The following is a 23558-nucleotide window of genomic DNA, read 5'->3' as shown; positions in this document are numbered from 1 at the left end:
AAGTGTCATTTTACAGGTTAAATATGGTTTAGAAACAAGTTTCAGTTCCATTAAGAAAGGTGAAAATATTTTTGATTTATCTGATTGTTATTCAAGCAGGACGCTCATTCACACACTATAAATATATATTAAAATTTTTTATTTAAAAAATCATTTCAAAACAGCTGTTAGTATCTATGAATTAGAAAAATTGAAGTCTAATAATCGCTGACATGTTCAAAAAAATTTCAGATCTGGTGACAGTTTGACGAAGATGTTGGAAATTAAATCTTTCTGTATATTTTTTTTTATTTTGATGATTTATGATAATGAACAAATAACCGACGGCGTGTCAGACTTCATGTACGTCAAGTGGAACACGAGAAGAGGACCAACAGGTTGCAGGATTCATTTCAGAGGATCAGTGTATTGTTGTATAAATATTATATATAAATCCTTAAACCTATTATTAAAAGCAGACTTGGTGTCAGTCTGCAGCCCTTCAGATCAGCTCAGAGAAGAAAGAGAAGAAAGAAAAGGGCGAAGAAGCGAGCGCCGTTTTGTTCGCGCTGCCCTTTTCCACTCTGAGACACCACTGGTGGCACGTTCAACCGCTGAAGCTGCTAGCCAATCACCTCTCCCCGTCTGCCCTGTCACCCTGCATCATTGGGGTCAAAGGGCGCCGCGCCTCCCAATTAATGAGCCAGCGAGCCCCTCAGTCCCCCTCTCCACTCCCCAAACTCCCACAATTCAGTGGGGGACAACGATGAAGCAGAAGAGAAAGGAAGTCCGTCCAGCAGCACCTTTAACCGACGTCCTCCCGCTGCTCATCTTCATCCCTGCTCATCCTCCAGCTGGGGAGTCCGGAGAGGCTGAGAACCTGTCTTCATCGTAAAGTGATGATAAATAAGCTGCACATTGCGAGCTCCTCTTTCCCGGTGCTAACTGTTCACCCTTGTAATCAGATCATGCCTGCTGAAGGGTCAGGAACAAAGCCATGCAAATTCTAATTAAATGTGCAGCGTTGGGACAGGCCCCGTTTGATCACTGAGCCCTTTCATGCCCCCTAATCGCTCCTGACAGCCCCTTCCAACAGATTCTGTGACAAACTTCGCGATTCGACTGAGGGGGATTTTTGAACTTTGCTTTCTCCTGCGGCCTTGGCTCCGGGTCTGTCAAACAATCCAAATCAATGACCCAATTGACCAGTGGTCCCCTTGTTGATAACCTCAATGAGCTCTATGTTGGCATGCATTGTGTCAGAGGGCTAAATGCTGATAGCGTTTTATGGTAATTAAACACTCCTTTGGTTCCGAGCTTTGAATACAAACACTGGCGGGGGGGTTCGGAAAGCACAGGGCGGCGCTGGGAGGGGGTGCAGGTGCAGGGAAAGGTCGGAGGGATGTAGGGATGAAGCAGAGGGGGGTCACCGAGAGATTGGTGCAACGGCGGGACTTTCCCACCAACATGGCCCGGCGCCATCGGCACACTCATTAGGTCATTACAATAAGGAAGGGGGCATTTTTTTGTTTTATTAAAAATCTCATTAATCCCACAACAAAAGGCACATACTGACCTCATTGGTGCCCCTGTTATCTGAATATGCCTTTATATAATGGAGCGTCTAATTGCAACTCGGCGCCTCGCGGCTTTCCCTCCGTCCGACCCGGCAGTATATGCTGCGTGAGGACTGAAAGGGGAGCTAAAGAGAATTGGCCTCCCCGGGCGACCACTGACCTAATGGGAAACCAGCTCAGACGTGGGTTTCTGCTGCTGTTGGAGCCGTGAGCCTTCCCACAGGTGGGGCGCCCCGGGTCACACCTCCCGTAGTTTCTAAACCTCATGAGTTTAGGTAACAGTACCTTTTTAATACCGCTTTCTCTTTTTTTTACTTTTTTTAAATTTGGGGTCTCCAACAAGGTCTTCATTTGTGATGTATCGATGAAAAGCCAATCCATCCAGTAGCAGCTGACGGGAAACAATGTCAGTGATCTGATGGCGCGAGCAGAACAGTCACATCACCACCAGCTTCAGCAGGATTCATCCTCTGGGCGCCGTAAATGTCCGTCAAATCCATCCAACGGTTGTTGAAGTATTTCAGTCTCCCTAAAAGTCTGAACTGAGAACTAATCCAGGAATCATCGTCTGAGCTTCGGTAGAACCAAAACGTATGCAGGTTTCTTCTGAAAGGAGTCTGATCCTTTGACCTAGTGATGAAGAATCCTGCTAACATCTGTTTCCAGACCCTGGTGTATCTTATTCGTCTGTGCCATAGAGCTCCATTCATGTCCAAAAGCTGCTCAAAACTCATCAGAAATACTCGCCAGCACACCAAATACTACATTAAGAACGACTGAAACTTTCATTCTTCATCAGAGCTGAGAGCCACAGGCGGGTTCATGCGATGTTGTCGTAACATCACCAGCCTTATCTTCTGAACACCTGCAGCCATTAATAAAAGAGAGAAAAAGATGTCATTTGTCAGTTTGAAGGCTCGCGATAAGCTAAATACCCTGAATGTAAATGTAAATTTAACCTTTATGTTGTTTCCTGTCTGCTGTGCGTCACCCTCAGTGACTGCATGTCGCTCTCAAAGCGGCGGGATTTTCAGGTTAATCCTCAGCATGTTTGTGCTGGAGGATGGCGACATGCACGACGCTGGGAAAACAGGGAAGGTGACGCACACATGAATGAGCCGCCGAGCCCAACGCATTACTCATGCAAAACCCAACGAAGCCACAGCCAAGTGCTGCCTGTGTGAAGGGTCGTCCTGCTTTGAGTGAGAGGTCACATGGAAAGACGTTCAGTGGACAGGAAGTTGATCACATCATTATTTGTGTTATTAATAGATCAGGTGATAGCTGTCAAAACAGGAAATCCATCATCAGGTCTGTGAAAATTCAAATGTGGTGTTTAGATTTCTGTCATCTCCGTCGTGGATGATGGCTGATGACGGCTGTTTAGATGGAGTGATAAGCGTCTCCAACCGTAGCTGGAGGTGAAGCTCAGGCGACGTTTCCTTCTGTCAACGTATCAATCAACCTTTTTATTCATGGGAATAAGGTTTAATCGACAGTAGCCAATGAATTCAATTGGCTCCAAGCGTCGCTCCCCTTCTTATTGGACCGACTCCTTCCTGTTTCTCTGATGTCTTTTCAGAATAAATGCATTAAAAAACTACAAAAATATTATCAAGTTCTGGCTGAAAATATCAGCATGAGCCCATAGCTCCTCACCCAAGGCATGATGGGAACCATAGTGCCAAATGGAAACTAGGAAAAGCTCAAAAACAGATATCCACTTGTTCAACCTCCAAATATCCAAATAAACTCGCTTCAGTAGGAACTTTACTAATAACCTTTGATTTAGGAGCCTCTATGATCTCCTGAGCTTTAGGAGAGCTGGACTTGAGGCTCCTCGGTCGCCCTGTGCAGAGGTTAATGTGGATGGAGACCTAACAGCCTGTGGTGACGGAGTGATGAGTGGAGGAGGAGGGATGAGTGATCCAGTCTGCTGCCCTCCTGCCTCCTGCTCCTCCTTTCCACCTCCTCCTTAATGTCGGAAGATCTAAATCGAAAAAATAAATCATCATCTTCTGTTTATGTTGCTCTCAGTAATTAGGTAAAACTCATTTACACGTTTGTATACATCAGAGTCCAATTACCAGGTATTATTATCCAGTTTCAAAGTGCTTTTGGGCATCTCGTATTTTTTTTCTTCTTCTACTAATTTCTGGCAGCTTTAGGCCTGAAGAGCAGATGTCATGGAGCTTCGTTCAACTGGGATGTGATAAATGACACCTTCAGCCAGCCAAGACTCATAATTTAAGCAGTTTTAACCTTTTTTTTTTTTTTTTTTTTTTGACGAACTCTTTCCTTTTAAAGGCCCCATATCACCTGTGGCCACACCCAGCAGTGATGTCATGATGTACTGACACACCCCGGAGTACACCCCTCCATCACCGCAGCAAACCGAGAAGTGACAAGATCTTTTTTTTTTTGCTTCTGTGAAGTTGCTTTTAGATTAATGTTCAAATTATTTCCTGTTTTGAATTTTCAAAGTAAATCTTTTCTTCTCTTTGACGTTTTAGATTAACTGCAGGAGATGCATCACAGTCTGCAGCTTTGAAAACGTTAAACATTACCTCAGATAAAATACACACTTTGCATTAATAATATTCACAATAAACCTTCGTTTAATGTTGTCGTACAATAAATGAATGTTAACAGATTCCGTGCTGCGACCGTTCATTCGCCAACAGACCCCAAACTTTGGAGCAAAACTGGAGACGTAAAGTCAAATCTGGAAACTTCACAAAGTGAAACATTTTCCTGCAGATTGAATAAATTCTTTAGGGTAAAGAAATAAATAAACATGTTTTCTAACTGGCAAAGAAAGCAGGAGCATGTTTGAAATGTGCTGCCCTCAAAGCTACAAAACTAAAACATGTTTGGAGCTTCTTGGTCTGACGGGTCAAAAGCGCCTGAATTAAAAGCGAATGTTCAGAAGGCCTCGTTGTCCAGTCATGCAGCGGCGTGTATACATCGTTTTATCTGGTAAACTTGTTATAAAATCTTTCAGCTCTGCGTCCGTCAGCGCTGCAGCTGATTGCTTTGACCTCTTCTTCACTCCTGAGAGCCGTTTTCTTCACAGATTTGCGCTCTGCTGCTGTTTTTTCAGCTCCTCAAACACTCGTCCGTTCCCCTCCACGCCGCCTCCTTTGGCCTGACCTCGGCCTCCCCGCCTCCTGCTGTGGTATCCCAGAGGCCCCTGGGGCACCGGGCTCCTTCTTCCCCTCCAGCCCCACCTCCACAGGAAAGCCCCCAGACTGCCGCCTCAGATTCTTCCTCTGGCTCAGATGCGGCGAGAGGCCCCTCGCGGCTTCGCCTGGCTTCCACCGCAGGCCTCGGAAATACCTGAGACACTTTGAGTGTGGTCGCCGTTTATCTGCCCCACTTTGACCGAGTTTCATAGTCAGGAGGTTCAAACCACAGATGTTCACACTCAGATTTAAATCGCTGCTCAAATCTGACGCTTTGGACGCTGATTTTATCTGTTCTGGGATGAAACCTTCAGAGGAAGCTCTGAACATAAAGGGACTGTGACTGCAGCCGAGGGGCTTCGTCCAGATCAGTAGTTACTCAGATAGAAAGAGAAGAGCTGCTGAGCTCCCACTTATTAAGAAAATAGAATAAATAGTTCCTACTGAGAGGATACAGCATCTGCAGGCTCCTTTAATGTCCTCATTTTCATAAACATGAAACACTTTCATCATTTAGCTGAATGTGCTGAGACTTCGAGTTTCTGATCTAATTGCTCACAAACTAATAATAAAAAAAAAATTGATCTAAAAGTTAACATCAGATGTGAATCATGGACGTCAAGCAGAACATCATTCACAGACACCTCTGCAGATCTGTAGCTCCACACAGGTGATCGATGTAAGCCCACAGACTGAACGCTGATCATCACACGCCATCTAGTGGTCGGAGCTGCACGCAGCACAACTTCCTGCAAAACAACATGGAAAATATTTGGAGTTCTGCCATAAATCAGATTAAAGTGGCTCCATTTGCTCTAAATGTCAGACACAGTTTGCTCAGGTACTTTATCTAAACACAGTGTTTTATAGATGATGTCATTTTATTCTACTTTTAGTTTCAAATATTTGCTCTTTTTGCTGTATCTGTAGTTGTTTTAAATAGAGATTTCACAGACAAAAAGAGGCAATTTTCTAGATTAAACCCAACAGTTCTGACAAGCAGACGACAGACGACATGTATATACGACCTGCGTATTAATATTTCAACGATAATGATCCAATAATATAATACAACACTGCTGAATAAGTACTTTAACTTCTCATACTTGACTGCATGCTGTTGATAATAATAATATTTTTTCTTGTGACACCTGGACTCAGAACACTTTGCATTCTGCGTTATAATCTGTTTTTATTTAAGTTTTACAGTCACAGCTTTTTTTGGAATCGATCTGTTTATTACAGCAAAGTTTTGTGATTAACTTAAATTTCTCTGTCATAATGTGAAGCACTTTATAAAGCTGCACATTAAATTATCTGCTAAAACTATGCTTCAACAACGGTTTCATGTGAATGAGAAAACATTTGGCCGCTCTGCAGGTTTGATCACATTCTCAGTCCGTAAAGACGAACATTTCTCACGCTCACGTGAGGTTTCCTGACCTGAAGGTTTCAAGGACACACAGAACTCAGTTTGCTGAGATATTTATTTACACATTTAACTAGTGGCCATTATATGAAAAGAAAGAACATTTTTACAGTTTATTTACATCACCTGTAAGGCATTATGAAAAAAACTGTACACTGAAGTTTGACCAGAAACGATAAAACACAGAAAACAAAGGAGAAGCAAAATGAATTTACATGAAAGTATAAAATCCAACAAAAGCGAAGCTGAACTTAAATACAACGAGCACGAGGAAACACGAGGAAACGTCACGTTAATGTGGTCTTCTCTCTGAACAGCTCATCAACAATCTGGAGTGACGGGAGACGAGGGAGCGCGACACCCACCGCTGAGGATTCTGGGTGATCACACTGAATCACACGGATCACCTGCCCAAACGGACCGTGAACACGAGTCAGACACACAGGTGACGTCTGACGTCTCAATACTGAAAATGCGTCGACAGCAGCTGATCAGAATGAGCCGGATCAATACTGAGAAACATCACAGCATCTCGCTCTCTTTGTAACGTTCAGTCATCGTTCGCAGGTAATCTGTCTGAACTTTGACCTTTTAGTGCCTCATTCTGACCAAACAGGCTTCAAACCTTTAATTCTCTGACAAACACTCAAAGTGAACGTTTACATTAACACTTTATCAAAGAGTTCAACCACAACTTTTACATTTTAGTCAAACTGATTTGAGATCAAACAAGTTATTTCATTTTCAAGTTAAACGTTTAGGGCTGAGAAGATGCTTCGGATCAGTGAAACGTCTCAGGCTCCATCAACAGGCTGTCGACACTTTGGAGATACGAGGTTTTCTGTGCCCAGGCGTAACACGTTAAACACGTATCGCCCCAAACTCACAGATGTGCATGAAATGAGGATTCAGAAAGTGTTTTCATAGAGAGCTGAAGGACGATGTCATGATTTAAGGTGGATGAGCGGAAACCTGGAGGACAGCGAGGACGAGAAGTGAACTTTCTCAGCAGCGTCATCACTGAGCGACACTGACCTCAGGTTAATTAGTGTACCTGCAGTAAAAAAAAAAAAACAGCTCCTGTTCACAAAGTGCTAATTATCTGACTCCCCATCATGGAAACAGGAGAGAGAGAGAGAGAGAGAGAGAGAGAGAGAGAGAGAGAGAGAGAGAGAGAGAGAGAGTGTGTGTGTGTGTGTGTGTGTGTGTGTGTGTGTGTGTGAGAGTGTGAGACTTTCGGTTAACGGGACAGTAACTGTTCCTTCCCAGTCTCTGTCTGTCTGTCAAGTCTTAATTAACACTTTGGTCACGTTTTATTTTGAAAAGACACAGCACTTCCTCAGTTAATGAATTAGTGTGAGGAAGAATCAACTCTGAGTGACTCAATGAACAAATACAAACATCAACATGTTAAAAAAAAAACAAACAAACAAAAAGAGCCGCTTCATCAGCTCGCGCACGCGGATTCTGGCTTCCGATTGGTCGATGTACGACAAGAAGCTCTTATTGATGGAGTCATGTGGTGTAACGGTGAAGACGCAGCCTGGAGGAAGAGGCCGGTGAGGGGCGTGCTGTAACTCTTCCTCCTGCGGTTTCATGTCTCTGTGTGGCTCTGCTGAAATGGCATCAATAACTTAGCAATGACGAGCTTCACTAAAAACAAAGGTGGGTGGAACTTAAAAAGTAAAGCTGCTTCATCTCCACTGACGCCTCCTCTTCCTCTCTCTTCCTCCAGGTTGCTCGTTTTCTGCTGCGAGAGCACGACGGATTGGCTGCTTGGTCCACATGTTTAAGGCCCGCTCAGCTGCTGGTGGGCGAGTGCAAAGCGTGCATCACCAGCTGTGTGTGTGTGTGTGTGTGTGCGTGTGTGTGTGTGTGTGTGTGTGTGTGTGTGCGCGTGGTTATCGAGAGGTAGGGATGAAATGGAGGTGTCACATTTACAGAGTGTGTAAATCAAAGGAGTGTCAAACACGAGGTGTTCAGAGCGGAGACAGAGGTGATGTAATGCACTTCAACAGGTCACATGACCTGACGGGCTGTCTAATCAGGCAGATCACGTGACCTCTGCTGCTTGAAAAAACTTTTGTGAACACGACGTCCTTCGAGTGTTGAACTGTGCAGAAAATCATTTTCGTTTTTAATCTGCAAAATAACAAATTCATTTTCTGTCATCGACAAATTCTTTCAGCTGACAATTAAAAGTTAATTAACTCTCTGTTTCCAGCCTCTCAAATGAGAATCTTTTCTGTGTTTTCAGACCTCTGTGATGTAAACTGATCATCACAGAGGTCTGAAGACATCACTTTGTGCTCTGGGAAGTTTTCTGGCAAACAGCCGATAATTAATCCTCAGCCTCATCTGTTTTATCTACAAATGTCAGAAAATGTTAAAAATGTCCCGAGAAAAGCAGAAAAACACATTTAAGAAGTTGATTCTGGGACTGTTTGAGTCTCGATTAATCGATGAGCAAACTTGATCAATTAGCTAAATGTTTGAGTTTGAGTTATATGTCTGCAGTTCAGCCACTGAACACTGGGGGGCAGCGCATCAGGATCAGCAGCAGACTCAACAAAACGTTACAATAATGGAGGAAATCTGAGTCAAAAGAAGGAGTTGTAGAGGGAGATATTCTGCGGTTCACGCAATAAAATTAAGTAAAAAATGTGAATATTTTGTACGAAAATGCTACGATATAAACTTCCAGTCCGTTGTTTTCTTTTTGCATTTTCACAGACGACGAAACGAGCGCGAAAAGTTCTGCAGCAAAGAATAAAAAGCTTCATTCTCGAGCCAGAACTAGTAAAATCTAAAAGCCAAGCTGCCGCTGCTGCTGCTGTATTCTACGAGTTTCTACCTAGTCTACGTGAAGTCTTGGTCACTTAATGCCCGTTCGCTCGGTCTGAAAGTGTTCTGCACCGTTAAAGCCAGTGTTGGTGATGTAGCTTCAGTGCTGCAGAGATAAAGTGCTCTGAGGGTCGATCTGGATCCCTGAAACACTGATTGAAAGCTGCGATGGCCCCACATTTCTCTATTTACAGTCCACACGTCCTCGTTGACTGTTGGTGGATCGTTTCGACCCGAACAACGTGGCGACAAGCCGACGCTTCTGCCGGCGGAGCGAACTGTGACGAACACGATGTCGTCTGTGACATTTCACACGATCGAACGCGTGTAGGAAAGACTTCTGGAGCCAAAGGGAGCATGGAATCACTCGTTTCCTGTAAAAACATCAAAATCACAAAGTCTGCTTGATGTGCGTTATTAATTAGTAATTATTAGAAAGACGACGTTAAAGGAAACGAGTCCAGTCCCCAAACTTTTTGTCTTTTCTTCCAAACCTCATGTTCAGGGGGTTTTTTGTCTACGAGTGAAAACATGAAAAAGCTTGTTAATGCAGGAGGCTAATTTCTCAGCTACAACCAGGATATTAGCATATTAGCATGAGCCATGCTACTGCCGATTCCCATTCATTTCGATCCAGACGCCTGGTTCAAGCTAAAAACGCAGCACATGAATAATAGTGTGAAGTCGAAACCACAAGGACCGACATTAATAATTAAACCACGGAGGGTTTTTGAAGCCTTTAGAAAAATCATTAGCACCTAAAATTAGAGTTGGAGTCTTTGAGAATTACACAGGGCGTAACGCTCGGTGTTAGTGGTGTTTGTGTCCAACATGGAGGCAGGATTACCACCAGGCCAGTTTCTCTCCCAGCCAGCCGGGAAATAAGACGTATTACTGTCTGAAAGTCTCTTCTCTGTATAATCTCTCTGAAATACTGACAAAGGCTGTTGAAATTTCAAATTGACCGACCGCTCTGGTTTCCCGCTCTGACACCAACAGATTTCAGGAAACAATCCTTCGCCGAGCGGAGGCGCAGGCTAACAGCTCGGCTCGTCCAGCTTCCGCCTTCGTGGTCGGCTCGCCTTCGCTTCAAGCTCCGTAGCGAAACGTCTGGGGGGAGACTTCAGCTTCAGGCTAGCCTCCGCTGTTAGCTGCAGCGCTAGCATGGCGAGCTAACATTGACCGTTGTGATGTTCGTGGCTGAGTTTAAAGTTTGAAGAAAGTTGGTATTAGCGTCAAGGTTAGCTAGTGTTAGCTTCTCAAAGCCGGGCTGGTGCTTTTGTCCGTCTCTTTAGCTCCGTCCTTCATCAAAGCAGAAAAGACCTGAGAGGAGACAGCAAAGACGAATCATTAAAACATTCTAACTTTCATTTTTAAACGACGTCTTTGTGACCGACTCTCTCTGACCTGAGCCCAGCGGCGGTTTCTGCTGATCATGTGTGTGTTGGCCATGGCGGTGAAGAGCGTGTGGGACTGCAGGTCCTCTGGCAGGCGGGTCAGGAACTGAGCGATGTGGATGAAATCCATCTGGAGCAGGACGTCCTCGAACAGACGCAGGATCCCCAGACCCGTCCGAAACAGGCTCTCCTCCCCGTCCCGGCAGAAGACGTCCCACACCCGACACGCCACGTCCAGCGGGAGGGACTTACTGTACAGAGTGAAGATCCTGGACAGAGACAGACCAGAGACAACTTGGAAATATGGAAATGTACGAAAACAAGGCTCTCATTCAAAGTTAATCTTTGTTTATTTACATGATGCTGCACTCATTCACTTATACAACATTAAGAGTTCAATCGACTGTCTGTGATGAAACGTTCATTTTCAGTCGTCATTTTTAACATTTTGTCATCCGTGCTGATCACGGTGATGTTATCGTGCTCTCAGGTCTCATAATAATGATCTGCCTTAAGAAGAAACGCGAGCCACAGATGGACTGATGTTCACTGTGTGTGTAAAAACCCACCAGTCGATCAGATAGAGGTCAGGGGTCAAGCTGTTGGTCTGGAAGTGGCTGAAGAGACGAGGCAGATTCTCCTCGAAGAAAACCTCAAAGGCTGCAAAATACTTCAACATCTGACAGAGAGGGAGAGGAGACGATGAAGGAGAGACAACAGGCCGAGGGGGGGTGTGTGTGTGGCCATGTATTACTCACATTGTGGGGACTCACCTAACTTGTGGGGACAGAAAGGTCCCCACAATGTAAACCATTCAATCTTGGGATGAAGACTGAGGTTAAGGGTCAGGTAAGTCTAAGTGTGTGCGTGTGTGTGTGTGTGTGTGTGTGTGTGTGTGTGTGTGTGTGTGTGTACCAGCTCGTGGTCGACTCTGAAGAAGGCCATCTGACAGGGTTTATTGAGCAGGTTGGCGAAGGTGATGAAGGCTTCGGCCTCCTCCAGGTTGAGGATGAGCACAGCAGCAATGAAGGACATACCCTGGACCTGAGGCAGCACGAACACAGACCCCAGATCAGCGTGAGAGACACAATGTGTGTGTGTGTGAGTTGATTCTGACTGATTCAAAGCTCTCAGCGTCGTGCTGAGACCGTTTCAACGTCCTCTTGACCATAAGGCATCGAATGGCTCAAAGGCAGCGAAACTGTCGATATTAGTCAACTGTTTTGGTTTTGAAGGTGGAAGAAGAAGCAAACTCACGTAGCCGATGTCAGGTCTGTAACATGTGTACGCCCCCAGCACGCTGTGGAGGAGGTCGTGGTACGGACCCCCCTGCAGACAGTGAACATGGACCGTGTCAGTTTATCAGTTTATGACAGGATCTCACAACGACAGAGAAACACAACAGTTGTTACCTTCTGGAAAATGAAGAGAGAGGGGAAGGTTCTGGAAATGTCCAGCTTGATGAGGTCCAGGCTGGACTCTCTGTCAGCCAGAGATGCCCCCTCTGAAAGACAAACACACGACAGAAGAGCTTCAGGTGGCTGTTTGTGCTTTTGTTTCACGGCACTTCTGCAGATGACGGAGCGTAAACGTGATCGGAGCAGCAGTGAGTTCAGACGGTCGTACCGCTCTCGCTGTCGTTCACTGAGCTGGTCTCGCTGTAACTCCTCCACTTCTCTTTGGCTCTGGACAGGAAGATCTCATACAGCTCTGCACAGAGACAAAGACACAGCGGGACTGAGACGGTCCAACAAAGACCTTCGTCCAACAGCTGTCAGACTGTTGAACTGCAGCCTCATGTGATGGAGCTCAACGACTGTTAGCAACACTAATATATGATCACATGATCCATGTCACACAATACTGCTGTTTAAAGAGTGTGTGTGTGTGTGTGTGTGTGTGTGTGTGTGTGTGTGTGTCTCAGTGTGTACCTGGTGTGATGTTGAGCTCGTTGCCGATGGCGAGGCTCCACACTCTTCCTCGGACGCTGGGAGGAAGTCCCTGCCACCAGAGCTCCCTGACCCGCCTCGTTCCCTTCCTGCACGCACACACACAACAATGAGTCAAATAAACATGCTGCGCGCACGCGCACACACACACACACACGCACGCGCACACACGCACACGCGCACACACGCACGCGCGCACACACACACGCACACGCACACGCACACGCACACACACACACACACACACACGCACGCGCGCACACACACACACACACACACACACAGAGCAGCACAGACGTACATGGTGTCCCAGTGCGGCAGGATCTCGGTGTTCCAGATGACCATGGCGTTGGAGATGCTGTCCTCCTGCCTGTGTCTCTCCTTCATCTGACGCTTCTTCCTCTGAGCTTCCTTCATCTCTGATGGAGACAGACGGAGACAGACAGATGTTGAGAGACGCTGTGTCCTCTTGCTAACCAGCTTTGTCCCTGCTGGCCAGCGTACATCTGTCTGAGGCGAGCCAATCACAGCAGAGCGCTGGCTCTGCCGCTGACCTCTCTTGCTCTTACCTCTCCTCTTGGCTCCTGCCACCATCTCCTCGTACTCCATTTTGTGTCTCTGGGTTTCTTCCAGTGACTTGGCGGGCAGGTTCCTGAGGGAGGGACGGACAGACGGACACACAGACAGACAGTCAGCCATGTCTCACAGTGTAAACCCACCGTAACATCACTGCTGTTTTTAAGGCTCCAGTTTGCCATCTTGGTTTACTGAAGCCAGAGGTGACCATATTCGGACGAGAGGGTGGAGCTGAGGAGGCGCCTCTTCCTGATTGGCTCTGACTGGTACTCACGCCGGCCGGTCCTCCAGGATGAGAGCTGTGGTTGAAAGAGGCTCAAACTCCAGGTTCTTCCTCCTCACTGCAGCCAGGGGGACATGGGGACCCGAGGACACACCCGAGTACTTCTCCTCCTCCTCCTCCTCCTCCTCACCCTGTCCACACCAAAGACAGAGACTGTTAGAGGCGAAGCTGCTCGACTCTGAGCTCCATCAGGTTCTCCTTCAATGTGAACAACTGATTTTAACACAAAACAGTCCATCGCTCTGCGAGTCTGCGTCCTCTCATCCATCGTCAGCTCTGAACTCGCGTAATCTCAGTTGAAGTTACACATCAAATGACGAGTATTTCATCAGTTTATCAACATGAACGCTGGCAGAATTTCAGAATTTAAACTGTTCAGGTTTTAGCGGCAAATTTTCTGAGTGTCATAACCAAACCCAGAGCGGCTGTGAGGGCAATGACCTCTGACTGTCGACTTTAAGCCTCTGAAGTGCTCAGAAAAACTGAGGTTTAACACCGAAAGTGACAACTGGGCAAACTGTGTGATAGTCAAGTACTGTTTAAAGGTCAAGAGGGAACTTCTGTGTAGTTTTTCTGTTACAATGAATTTACTGCGACGTCGTCTCTGTTTTTAAAGTTTTAAAGTTTGTTTACTCTGACTGACAAATCACAAAATGTTTGTTAGCTGTGACGTAAACACAAATAAACACAACAGAGACTTCTACCAAACCACGATCTGCAAACAGCTGTACAATGGGCCTCCACACACACACACACACACACACACACACACACACACACACACACACAAACAGAGCTATTGTTCATAAGCAGAGAGGACGTCGGCTCTGCAGAAAGAATCACTGAGTCTGAATAAACGTCCTTCTGTGGGTCACAGTGTGTGTGTGTGTGCACACTCACGCACACACGCGCACACACACACACACACACACACACACACACACACACACACCCTCAAAGCTACCAAACACGTATGTGTGCTTCACATATATGATTGATAAACACATTCATATGTCCATGTATGAGTGAGTACGTCTTTGATGTATGTGAAGTCTAACAGAGTGTGTGTGTGTGTGTGTGTGTGTGTGTGTGTGTGTGTGTGTGTGTGGCCTGCACAATAAATAGCTCATTCACTGCAGCAGGGCAGCTGTGGGTCAACAACACAGCTTTTATAAACTGATTGTGAGCGTCACCAGCAGGGGGAGACAGAGCTCCTGTTGCTGCCGCCGTCGGTTTCACTCTGAGGTGAAAGTCATGTGTAGAGAATCATGTGACCATCCAGTGATTTCCCAGTAAACTGCGCCACCGAAGCTGCTCTATATCGTTTACTGTAAAGATTCAGAGTTTATGACGGCGGCAGATGGCGAAGGCAGAGCGACTGAAAGCACTGCTCTTATTTCTGTCCCCTGTGGGGAAGGGGAGTGGCCAGGAAGCGGCAGGGCTCATGGGAAATAAATGTTTCCATTAATTGATGGAATAACCTCATTAGTCCCAGAGGTCCCACACTGAGGCTGGGTGATAGGCGGCTCACGGTCGGTGGTCCAGCTCATCAAGGTGTTGATGTTATTTTACACTCGGTGGCTTTAGGTAAGTTTTCCACAGGTGTGAGGAACAAGGCCGTCCACACGCTGTTGGCTGCACCGTGTGCTGCGTTTAGGAGGAACTGTTGGAGGTTTTAGCAGTAAAATGCAAAAAAGAGCAAACTGTAGAAAAACACTCGTCAAATCGTAGAGGCTGATAATGAGGATTACTACACATGAACAGGATTAGCGTTTTGGCGGTAATCCCTCGTTTCCCTCTGAGCCGACTGCTGCGCAGACTGAATTCAAAGGAAGCAGTCTGAATGAAGGCAGCCCTCCTCCTCCTCCTCCTCTTCCTCCTCCTCCTCCTCCTCCCCAGTTTTGTTTCTTCTGACGTGTCAGCCGACTGGAGCCAAACCACATCTGGCCGGCTCTTCTCCCGATGAGTCATCTGACTCAGGCTGCCACCATGTGAGCAGAAGGCTGTCGGCTGTCAGAGGTTCACCCTGGAGCTGGAGGACAGACAGCGGGAATGTCGTGTCTTGCTCAAGGGCACTTCAGGAGGACGGGACTGTGGCCTGCAGCTCACGACTGCACTGACGAGTGCGACGCAGCCTCCTCCTGACGGCGTTCAGTGTTTGTCTGATGCTAAAAATCAAACCTCATTTAATTAAATTCAACCAGAGAGAAAGAAGCTGCTGCTGCTGCAGTGTGTGTGTGTGTGTGTGTGTGTGTGTGTGTGTGTGTGTGTGTGTGTGTGCGCGTGTCCAGAATACCACCTGCTCTAGATGACAGGATATGAACAGCTGTGAGTGTGTCATAGCTGGCAACGCAGCAAGCGGGGGACAGAGGGGTGAATTGTGCGTGTGTGCGTGTGTGTGTGTGTGTGGGGGGGTAATAATTAGTGTCTCAGCTGCAGGCAGTGTGTGGAGGTTGCCTAGCGACCACATACACACAATAAATCCTTTTTACAGTTTCAGTAAAGCCACCTAACGCTAACACTGTTAGCATCAGGCTAGCTGAGCTGATTTACTGTAACAAACATTTACATCAGTGTTTCAGCTAACGACACCACAGGAGAGCATGATGATGATGATGATGATGATGGTGGTGATGATGATGGTGATGGTGATGATGGTGATGATGATGATGATGATGTGTGTGCTTAAAGAGCCAACCTGCTGTGTGGACAATGTGGAGGCGGGGTCTTTAGTTGGATCACCCTCTTTGGCTGCTGTCCTGCCAAACAGTCGCCACCCTGTTGCATTATGGGACAGCGCCTTGGGCTCTTTGGATTTCCTAGAAAACAGGCTCCTGGAGGACAGACAGAAAGAAGAGGTTTGATGGTTACTGTTTATCTGCTCAGCTTTAACAACATGACTGAAAGAGCTGGAAGCAATGCAGTGGGTGTCCACTGACTGTGGACAACTGAGACACATCTGTCCCCGTTTGTCCAAACATTATTCTGCTGTGGACAATACGATCACTGCAGGAAACCGCATCAGACAACACAGCAAACTCCATCAACTGGGGAACTGTGGGATGGAAAGCACCAGAAAAACCGAGTCCACCTTCAGTTTAGCTTAGCTTAGCTTAGCTTAGCTTCCCAAGCCTTTCTGGTCTGTTTCAGAGGGACGAGACCTTCAGAATAAGGCTGATAATAACATGTTTGATCTTCTGTAAACGTTCTGAGATCCGTTTCCAGATTACTGTCATCAATCACGCCTCTAAAATCTAAAATGTAAAGCTGTCGACGTCAAAAAACTGCAGACGGACGGCTCAGTTCCCTAAACAGACAAAGAAGAAATGCAGACGTAATGTGGCGAGTTAATCCTCATCGTCACTGCGACCGCAGCCGTGCAGCTGCAGAGAAAAGCTGCCAGATCGACAGTTTCACGTCCATTTCAGAGGGAGGGTCAGCCGGCGGGACGAGAAAGAGGGAAGGAGGGAGAGGAACTGGATGGACGCACATCATCACGCACAAAACAAGGTCGTCTGGTCGTCGCAATAAGCATTCAGAAAGGTCTCATCGTGTGCCTTCATCATCATTTTCATAATCGACTAATTGTTTTCAACCAAAATGCTCAAACTTTGCTGCTCTGTTGCTTCTCACTGTGACCTGAGGCTGGTTTTAATCTGCTGGCTTTGGGTTTTGGACGTCTTTGGACATGTCAGTGAACAAACCTACACTGGTTCAGATGCATGTTTGTCTTCTTCCTCACTTGTTGCTCAACAGCAACAAGTGACAAGAGAGAAACAACACACCAGAAATAGAAAACAGGAAGTGACTTTATGCCCGCTTGGTCTTCTTTTACCAACCGCTCAGATCAGTCAAATTAGGCTTTTTGCTGCGTTTAGATCACAGATGACAAGGTCCAGAGGATCAAACCCTGAAGGCAGCACGGCGTCAGCTCCCCCCGACTGCTCCAGACTAACGGGCATCACAGACACGCTCAGATACAGTAAACAGACGTCTCAGCTGACGGTGCAGGTAGATCAGACCCAGCAGGTGAGCGCGCCGCTGTTCGTCCTCCAGCAGCAGAACAATCAAACACAGCGCTTTGTGTCGGCTGTTCCTCTGATCAGACGCCGCCTCGTGCTGCAGCTGGTGACACCTGAACGCAGCGTCACTCAGCAGAGCAGCGAAGGGAGACGCAGCACAGCGTGTGTGTGTGTGTGTGTGTGTGTGTGTGTGTGTGTGTGTGTGTGTGTGATAGGATCTAACCTAATTACCAAAGCAGAGTGGAAAGGACGTCTGTGTGTAAATAATTAACCATGGAGGTGATCACAGCTGATTTAATTGGGGGGGGGGTTGGTAACAGTTTCCCTGTTTCCACTGGTGACAATAACCATCGCAGTGCGGCTCTACAAACAGGAAGCGAGCTGGTGGATCAGGACGTTAGAGCTCTGCTGTCCGTCGTCTCACAGATGGATGAACTGAACCTTGAAGCAGCTGCAGTTTCTGATTGGATGTGATCGTCTCTGCTCCCGGCCCCTCGCGTCCCGCCCTCGCCGCCCTGGGCTGTTTTCTCCTCGCCGTTCCTCTCCGTCTGTCTGGATTTCCTCTGAGACGCCGTGACATGCGAGCCAGCTGCCGAGGCCGGCGTCCAAACCCAAACCAGGCCTGACGCAGATTTAACAAACACACGTTTTCCAGCACCTGCCAGTCAGGGGGGATTTCTCTGCTTCAGTAACCGGACAGAAAAATACCCCCCGGCTCTGGGAAAGTTTTCAGGACAGAAAGTGCTCAGCTTCTGCTTTCACTTCCTGTTGGCGTCTTTCACAGGAATGCTGTCGGGCTGCAGCTCCACTCGACGGTTCAGTAGATGAAATGTTGGCGCTCGGTTCGTTTGCCATCACTTGACTTCAGGCTACAGCCTCGACTACACGCACAGACATTTGTCCTCTGTGTCCCATTAAAACAGAGACTTTTAAAAACACCTAAAGGTTAAAGTTCAGTTCACACATTCCCATTGTCACTTTGTTTCATGAACATGTGTCTGAAACAACAACAGCGCCGGCCTATGGTTAGCTTACATTTGGTTAGCATCGCTAAAGGTGCTCATTAATAAATGATTGGTGCTGCTGTTTGTGTTTTTAAGTTACGACCAGCAAAGGAAAATCAGCTCAGTGTGAATTTGACGATTGAATTTAGTCCTGCTCGTTATTTAGTAATTTGCAAGTCAATCGTTGTATTGTCGTCAACACACGACAAAATAAGACAGAAACCACTGAAGGACCACTGTGAAAACGACTCAACTGTCTTTCTATCAGCTGTCAAACATCCAGTTTTTAATGTGACAATAAGACTGAAATAGAAGTTAGTTTGTAAGTCGACGTATAACAGCCTGAACAGCTGTGTCCATCTCTTCCTCACTGGTGGACATTTTTCTGGTTCTGGCACATGAAGATGATGTCCTTCTTCATCCCAAAACTCAAAACTCCAATCATCATCAATGATCACAACACCAGACCGGTCTGATCCGGACGTCCCGACTGCCAGTGAACTGCACACCGCACCTCAGCCAGGTGCGCCCGCCCTGCGCACACACCTGCACACCAAAGCACAAAGTGCTGCTGCGGCTGTAAAAGCAGCTTTCTGAGGTTTGATGGAGCAGCTCTTCAGTCATCAGCCGACAAAGCAGCTCGACTCTCTGATTCCTGAAAAATGCTTCCTGGTGTCTGTCTGAGCGCCAGAGAGCACGGGCCAGACGCCTGACGCCATCACCGCTGTATTTCTGCACCCATGCTGCAGTAGTAGTAGTAGTAGCAGTGAGAATAACTCTGCAGGCATCAACAGGTAGCTTCAGTTTTACTGATTCGCAGGTTCTACGTCTTCAGCTTAATAGTGTATTTTGACTTTTCTGTAGTTACTTGCTTTGTTCAGATTTTATGCTTGATGTGTTTTATATGTTTTAGGTTCATCTTTTGTTTGAGGGAAATGAGGCCGCAGAACAATGAGTTTAAAAATCCACACTTCCTGTTCACCTGAGATCAAACCACCTTTTTTATGTGTAAATCTGATATTTCTGTCCGGCCACCTGTGAGCGTGGATGTTCAAGATGGAAAAGATGGTGTGACCGTGACATGTCTGAAATATCTTCTTTTCAGGAACTGAGAAAATCTAACCTCCTTCACGCCTGACAGGCGGAGGGTCGCCACGGTGCGGAGGTTGAACGGCGTCACGAATCAGCCCAATGGACCAATCGGATTCAGGAAGAGAAGGCAGAGGAGCAGAGGGAGCGGAGAATGTGGGCTAAGCCCTGAGGAAAGAGGCTGCACTGAGTCAATGCTCGCTGAACCCTGCTGGATCACTTACTGCCAACGTACGCAACTGGGCCACCATTAACATTCAAGCCATTACACAGATACAGGCTGCAGACTGAGCTCTGAGGCTGCAGGACACACAGATACACGTCAGACATCCTCTTTAATCCCTCTATTACAACAGAAAGGCATAAGAAATATGAATTAACCTGCAGTATCTCTGCTCGGAGCAAAAGTGTGAGAATCAATGAGTTTCTGTTTCCAGTGTGAAGGATCAGGAACAACGTTCACACTGATGTCAGACGACGCACAGTCTGAACAGCTGGAGGCTGAATATAACGTGCTGGTGTGTGGAGGGAAAGGGGCTCTGATTGGAGGATGAAGAAATGTTGTGATTAATACCTGAAGGATTTTTAATAACAGGCCAAAGTATGAGTAGAACCCTCAGAAAAGCTCACAGGATGAATTTATCAGAGCGATCAGGAGACAAAACGATCTTTCCCTTCTTTTATTCTTCTGAAATCATTGCATAGTTTCTCCAAGAACGGGGTGATAAAACGATCTCGTAAGGCATTTATGTCGATTACAACAAGCTGAACGCGACGGCAGCGAGTCAATTGGCGAGACACAGCAGAGACATCTTGACCGGTCCGTCAAACACCTGTCCAACAAGCAGAACACAAACTCTGATGAGCCTGAACTCAGAGCAGATCGGAGCGATCACTGAATCAATCTGTCAATCTCTGATGTCGTGCTGTCTTTTGGAAAAACACCATTTTCTTGATTATTTTGCCAAAAGATTTCTGCACTTTCTTAATGAATCAAGTTGTTTTAATCACAGCTGCTTCTGCCTCCCTGTAGTGACGACACTCTTCATATTTACCAAAACCTCGTCCTCTGCATGTCTGCTCGGACACGAGAGGAAGAGGAGGGTGAGCAACGCAGGTGCGTGATAGAGTCACAGAGGCCACATGTGAACCTGAAGGTCACAGGTTCTGCACACAAATCTTCCTTCAGTCCTTCTCCAATCATCGTCTCTGTCTCATTGGACTGAACAGAGACCGAACACAGAGCTCATCCACAAACAGCTAAAATCAGCTTGTCACGCTCACAAACGCTGTCCAGGTACCAAACAGCTGCCAGATCGTCATTCCAGCGTGAGATGTGATCATTTAATGACATCCGGACCAGATGGAGGAGGTTAGGAGTGGAGCTGGGAGCCAGAGACACAAAGGGACTTAAAGTCAACCAATCAGGTGACGAGCTGAAGGTGAGGATGAAGAAGATTGGATGTAAAGGAGGACATTTGTTCTGCTGGTGGATTGCTGCTGTTAGCCTGCTAGCTTCAGAAGCTCGGGTCATGCTATTTCCACTCCCGGCTCCTCTCCCAGCGTACATTCCTCCATCAGTTTGGGTCCGACCACAGCTTTCAGCAGGCCGACCCACACAGCTCTTCACTTCCACTGCAAACACTGAACCTGCCAACAAATGTGCCAAAACACATCGAGTCTGGAGTGTCCTGCCTGCACGAAGAGCCTCTGAGATTTTTTTGCATTTCTTAGTTTAGCATCATTATAAAAATGAATCAGCTGTGTGTTTTGGGCTATTTGGGATCTTGACAGATGAAATGACATAAGTGGGCTATGAGCTCACCACTCAGGCGCTGCTCTGTAATTTGGTTGTTTAAATGACCCTGAAATGAATGGAGACTTGCAGCCTTTCTGAGTGGAGAAGCACAACAACCCCCACGTCTGCTCTGCAGAACAGAGCAGTCTTTACAAATGTTAGTGAAGTCAGGGTTTAATATTTTGTAATTCATAAGATGCAGCTGAAAGCACAGGAGGACAGGTCCGTACAGGGCGAACTAAACCAGCTTTTACCACATCACTGGATGGACAGCACCTGTGTGTGTGTGTGTGTGTGTGTGTGTGTGTGTGTGTGTGTGTGTGTGTGTGTGTGTTCACTTTACCTGGTGAAGAAATCAGCGATGCCGAACCTCTTTGGCATCAGCTTGGGGTCCGAGCTGTCTGTGTGCTCGGTCAGGTCTGGCAGTGTGTCCGGGGCGCTCTGCCTCCGGCCCGCCTCCAAGATGTTCCGTAAGTCCTCCCTGCACCCCTCGTCTCCAAAATAAAAGCCCCCAAACTCGTCGGGGGACAGCGGGGTGGCATCGCAGCTGAGGGACACGGCGAGGTTGGGGTTAGTCCTCAAACTCTGAGGTCTGACGGGTAAACTAAGGTCACTGAAATCCTCCTCATCCTCCCTGATGTTGGGTTCAGACAGCGGGCTGCCACCGTTAACGTCGGAGGGGGTTGACGGGCAGGGCGAGGGGAGTTTGGCACTTGATCCCAGGGTGGGGGAGTCCCTGGCGGAGGGATCCGAGAAGTGAGGGAGCTCTGGCGCAGCTGGCGCATCTTCCCCCGGGCACTGAGAGAACAATGTCCCGCTGCAGGCGCTCTGGCTCCTCGCGCAAAATCCGGACCCGGACCCGTTTTCTCGCCTTGGCCCCAGGTCGAAATGAGTATCGGGGTTGTTTTCAGGGGAACAGTCCGCGTCGGGCCAGTCACATGTTGCTCTGGCGGTGTTCACTATGTGCAAACCACCGTTGGCTAATTTCACTTCCTCACAGTCCACGTCGCACAAACCGAGCTTCTGGCCCAGCAGTGCCTGTTGGCAGTAGGCGATGTCCGCCTCGTACCCCGGGCTGTCAGCGTCTCCGTTCGGCATGTTTACATCTGGACCGGGGAGGGCCGTCGCGGTGCAGGCGCAGTTCCGCTGGTGCTTCCCCGCACATGGCAGCCGATCAAGGGGGAGAGACGTCCTGATACAGCCGTCGGTGGACTCCTCTCCCGGGGTAACGTCGTCAGACTCCGGGGTTTCCCCTTCGCTCTCCCCCGCAGGATGCTGCCGCAACTGTCGGCCCGTCTCTGCCGAAACCCGACCCAGCAGCACAGCTGGACAGGAAGCGAGGCCGAGCCCTCCTCCTTCCCCTCCACCTCCTCCTCCTTCCAGCCCAACCATTGTCGGCTCCTCCTGACCGAATGACTCAGTAAATCCGTTCAGACCGCCGTGGTCGTCGCAAACCCCCGAAATCACACATCTGTCAGTCAACCGGCCGGGGAGGTACCGCTCCGCCGCGACCAAGTCCAGCATAATCTCCGTGTTGTGTGTGGGCGGCGGTGCGGAGGCGTCTCTGTTTACATTCCTCCTGTTACCGGTCACATCGCCGTGACCCTTCCCGGCTTCCTGACCCCCGCTGACACCGGCTCGCAGCGCTGTGCTGCGCTCTTTGACTGCGATGTAAGATTTGAGACCCCCTCCTCCGCCTTCTTCTTCGTTCTCGTTCAAGTCGACTGCAAACGACCCTCCGTTCTCCTTCGTCGTTTCCATGACCACTCAGTCCGCCAAGCGAGCCTCGGCCCCGGGCGTAAATTCCTGCAACGAGTCCTCCTGCCCCGTCGGCCGAGCTCCGCAGCAGCAACAGCAGCAGCAGGTTTTGTTGTTCTTGGAGGAAGGGGCTACCATTTTAGCCAGGGATACTTCAGCGTTACCTGACACCCACCGGATGTAACGTGCTCATTTCTGATGTCTAACGCAACAATATTTTCTCCGTCTTTCGAAGTTATCGTCGCTGCCGGGCTGAAGATTAATTAAATCCCTCGGCGTTTGGCTGCAGCAGCGGCATTCCGGCTACAGTCCAGCGCCATCTTGAAAATACCCCAACAATGACGTCATGCCCCCCAGCTCGCTCGCTGTTTTAATTCGCTGAAGGGTTTGCAGCGACGCCCGCTGGTCACTGTGTGTAACTGCATCAGGGATTCCTGACCCCTTTGACCCCGGAAACAACCACAGCCGGGATGGACGCAGTATTCACAGGGTGTACTTGTGTAGAAGCTGCAATACTGCAATGTAAAAATACTCGAGTACAAGTAAAAAAAAAAATCATGCGTGCAAAATTGTACACGTAACAGTACAAATGTATGCAGAATGTCCTATTTCAGAATTATATATCATTGCTTAATGATGATGCATTCATGTTTATACGACTTTAATGT

At 47.7% G+C, this 23558-nt stretch overlaps 1 protein-coding gene across 1 annotated transcript; it reads right to left on the bottom strand.

Annotated features, from left to right (window-relative positions):
* Positions 1-6210: 6210 nt before the first annotated feature.
* Positions 6211-23212, bottom strand: LOC143328077 (TBC1 domain family member 12-like). The gene is made up of 13 exons (XM_076742993.1): positions 21476-23212; positions 15918-16053; positions 13211-13350; positions 12930-13012; positions 12662-12779; positions 12343-12449; positions 12038-12121; positions 11824-11915; positions 11669-11740; positions 11327-11455; positions 10981-11090; positions 10422-10680; positions 6211-10337 (listed from the first exon to the last, which is right to left on the bottom strand). Exons 1-13 carry the CDS (start codon positions 22891-22893, stop codon positions 10266-10268), a joined length of 2820 nt encoding a protein of 939 aa, XP_076599108.1. The 5' UTR covers positions 22894-23212; the 3' UTR covers positions 6211-10265.
* Between the last annotated feature and the right edge of the window lie 346 nt (positions 23213-23558).

Source organism: Chaetodon auriga, chromosome 11, assembly GCF_051107435.1.
Source record: "Chaetodon auriga isolate fChaAug3 chromosome 11, fChaAug3.hap1, whole genome shotgun sequence".
NCBI lineage: Eukaryota > Metazoa > Chordata > Actinopteri > Chaetodontiformes > Chaetodontidae > Chaetodon > Chaetodon auriga.
Note: the sequence above shows the minus strand (reverse complement) of the source record. Positions and strands in the feature narration are given on the sequence as shown.

What these genes read in the sequence shown, in the direction of transcription:
- LOC143328077 (XM_076742993.1), bottom strand. Translation starts at nt 22,893, where the DNA reads ATGGAAACGACGAAGGAGAACGGAGGGTCGTTTGCAGTCGACTTGAAC. An exon ending in ATCCTGGAGGACCGGCCGGC is followed by an intron (nt 13,013 to 13,210) that starts GTGAGTACCAGT and finishes TCCCTCCCTCAG; the next exon opens with GAACCTGCCCGCCAAGTCAC. An exon ending in AGTGAACGACAGCGAGAGCG is followed by an intron (nt 11,916 to 12,037) that starts GTACGACCGTCT and finishes TTTGTCTTTCAG; the next exon opens with AGGGGGCATCTCTGGCTGAC.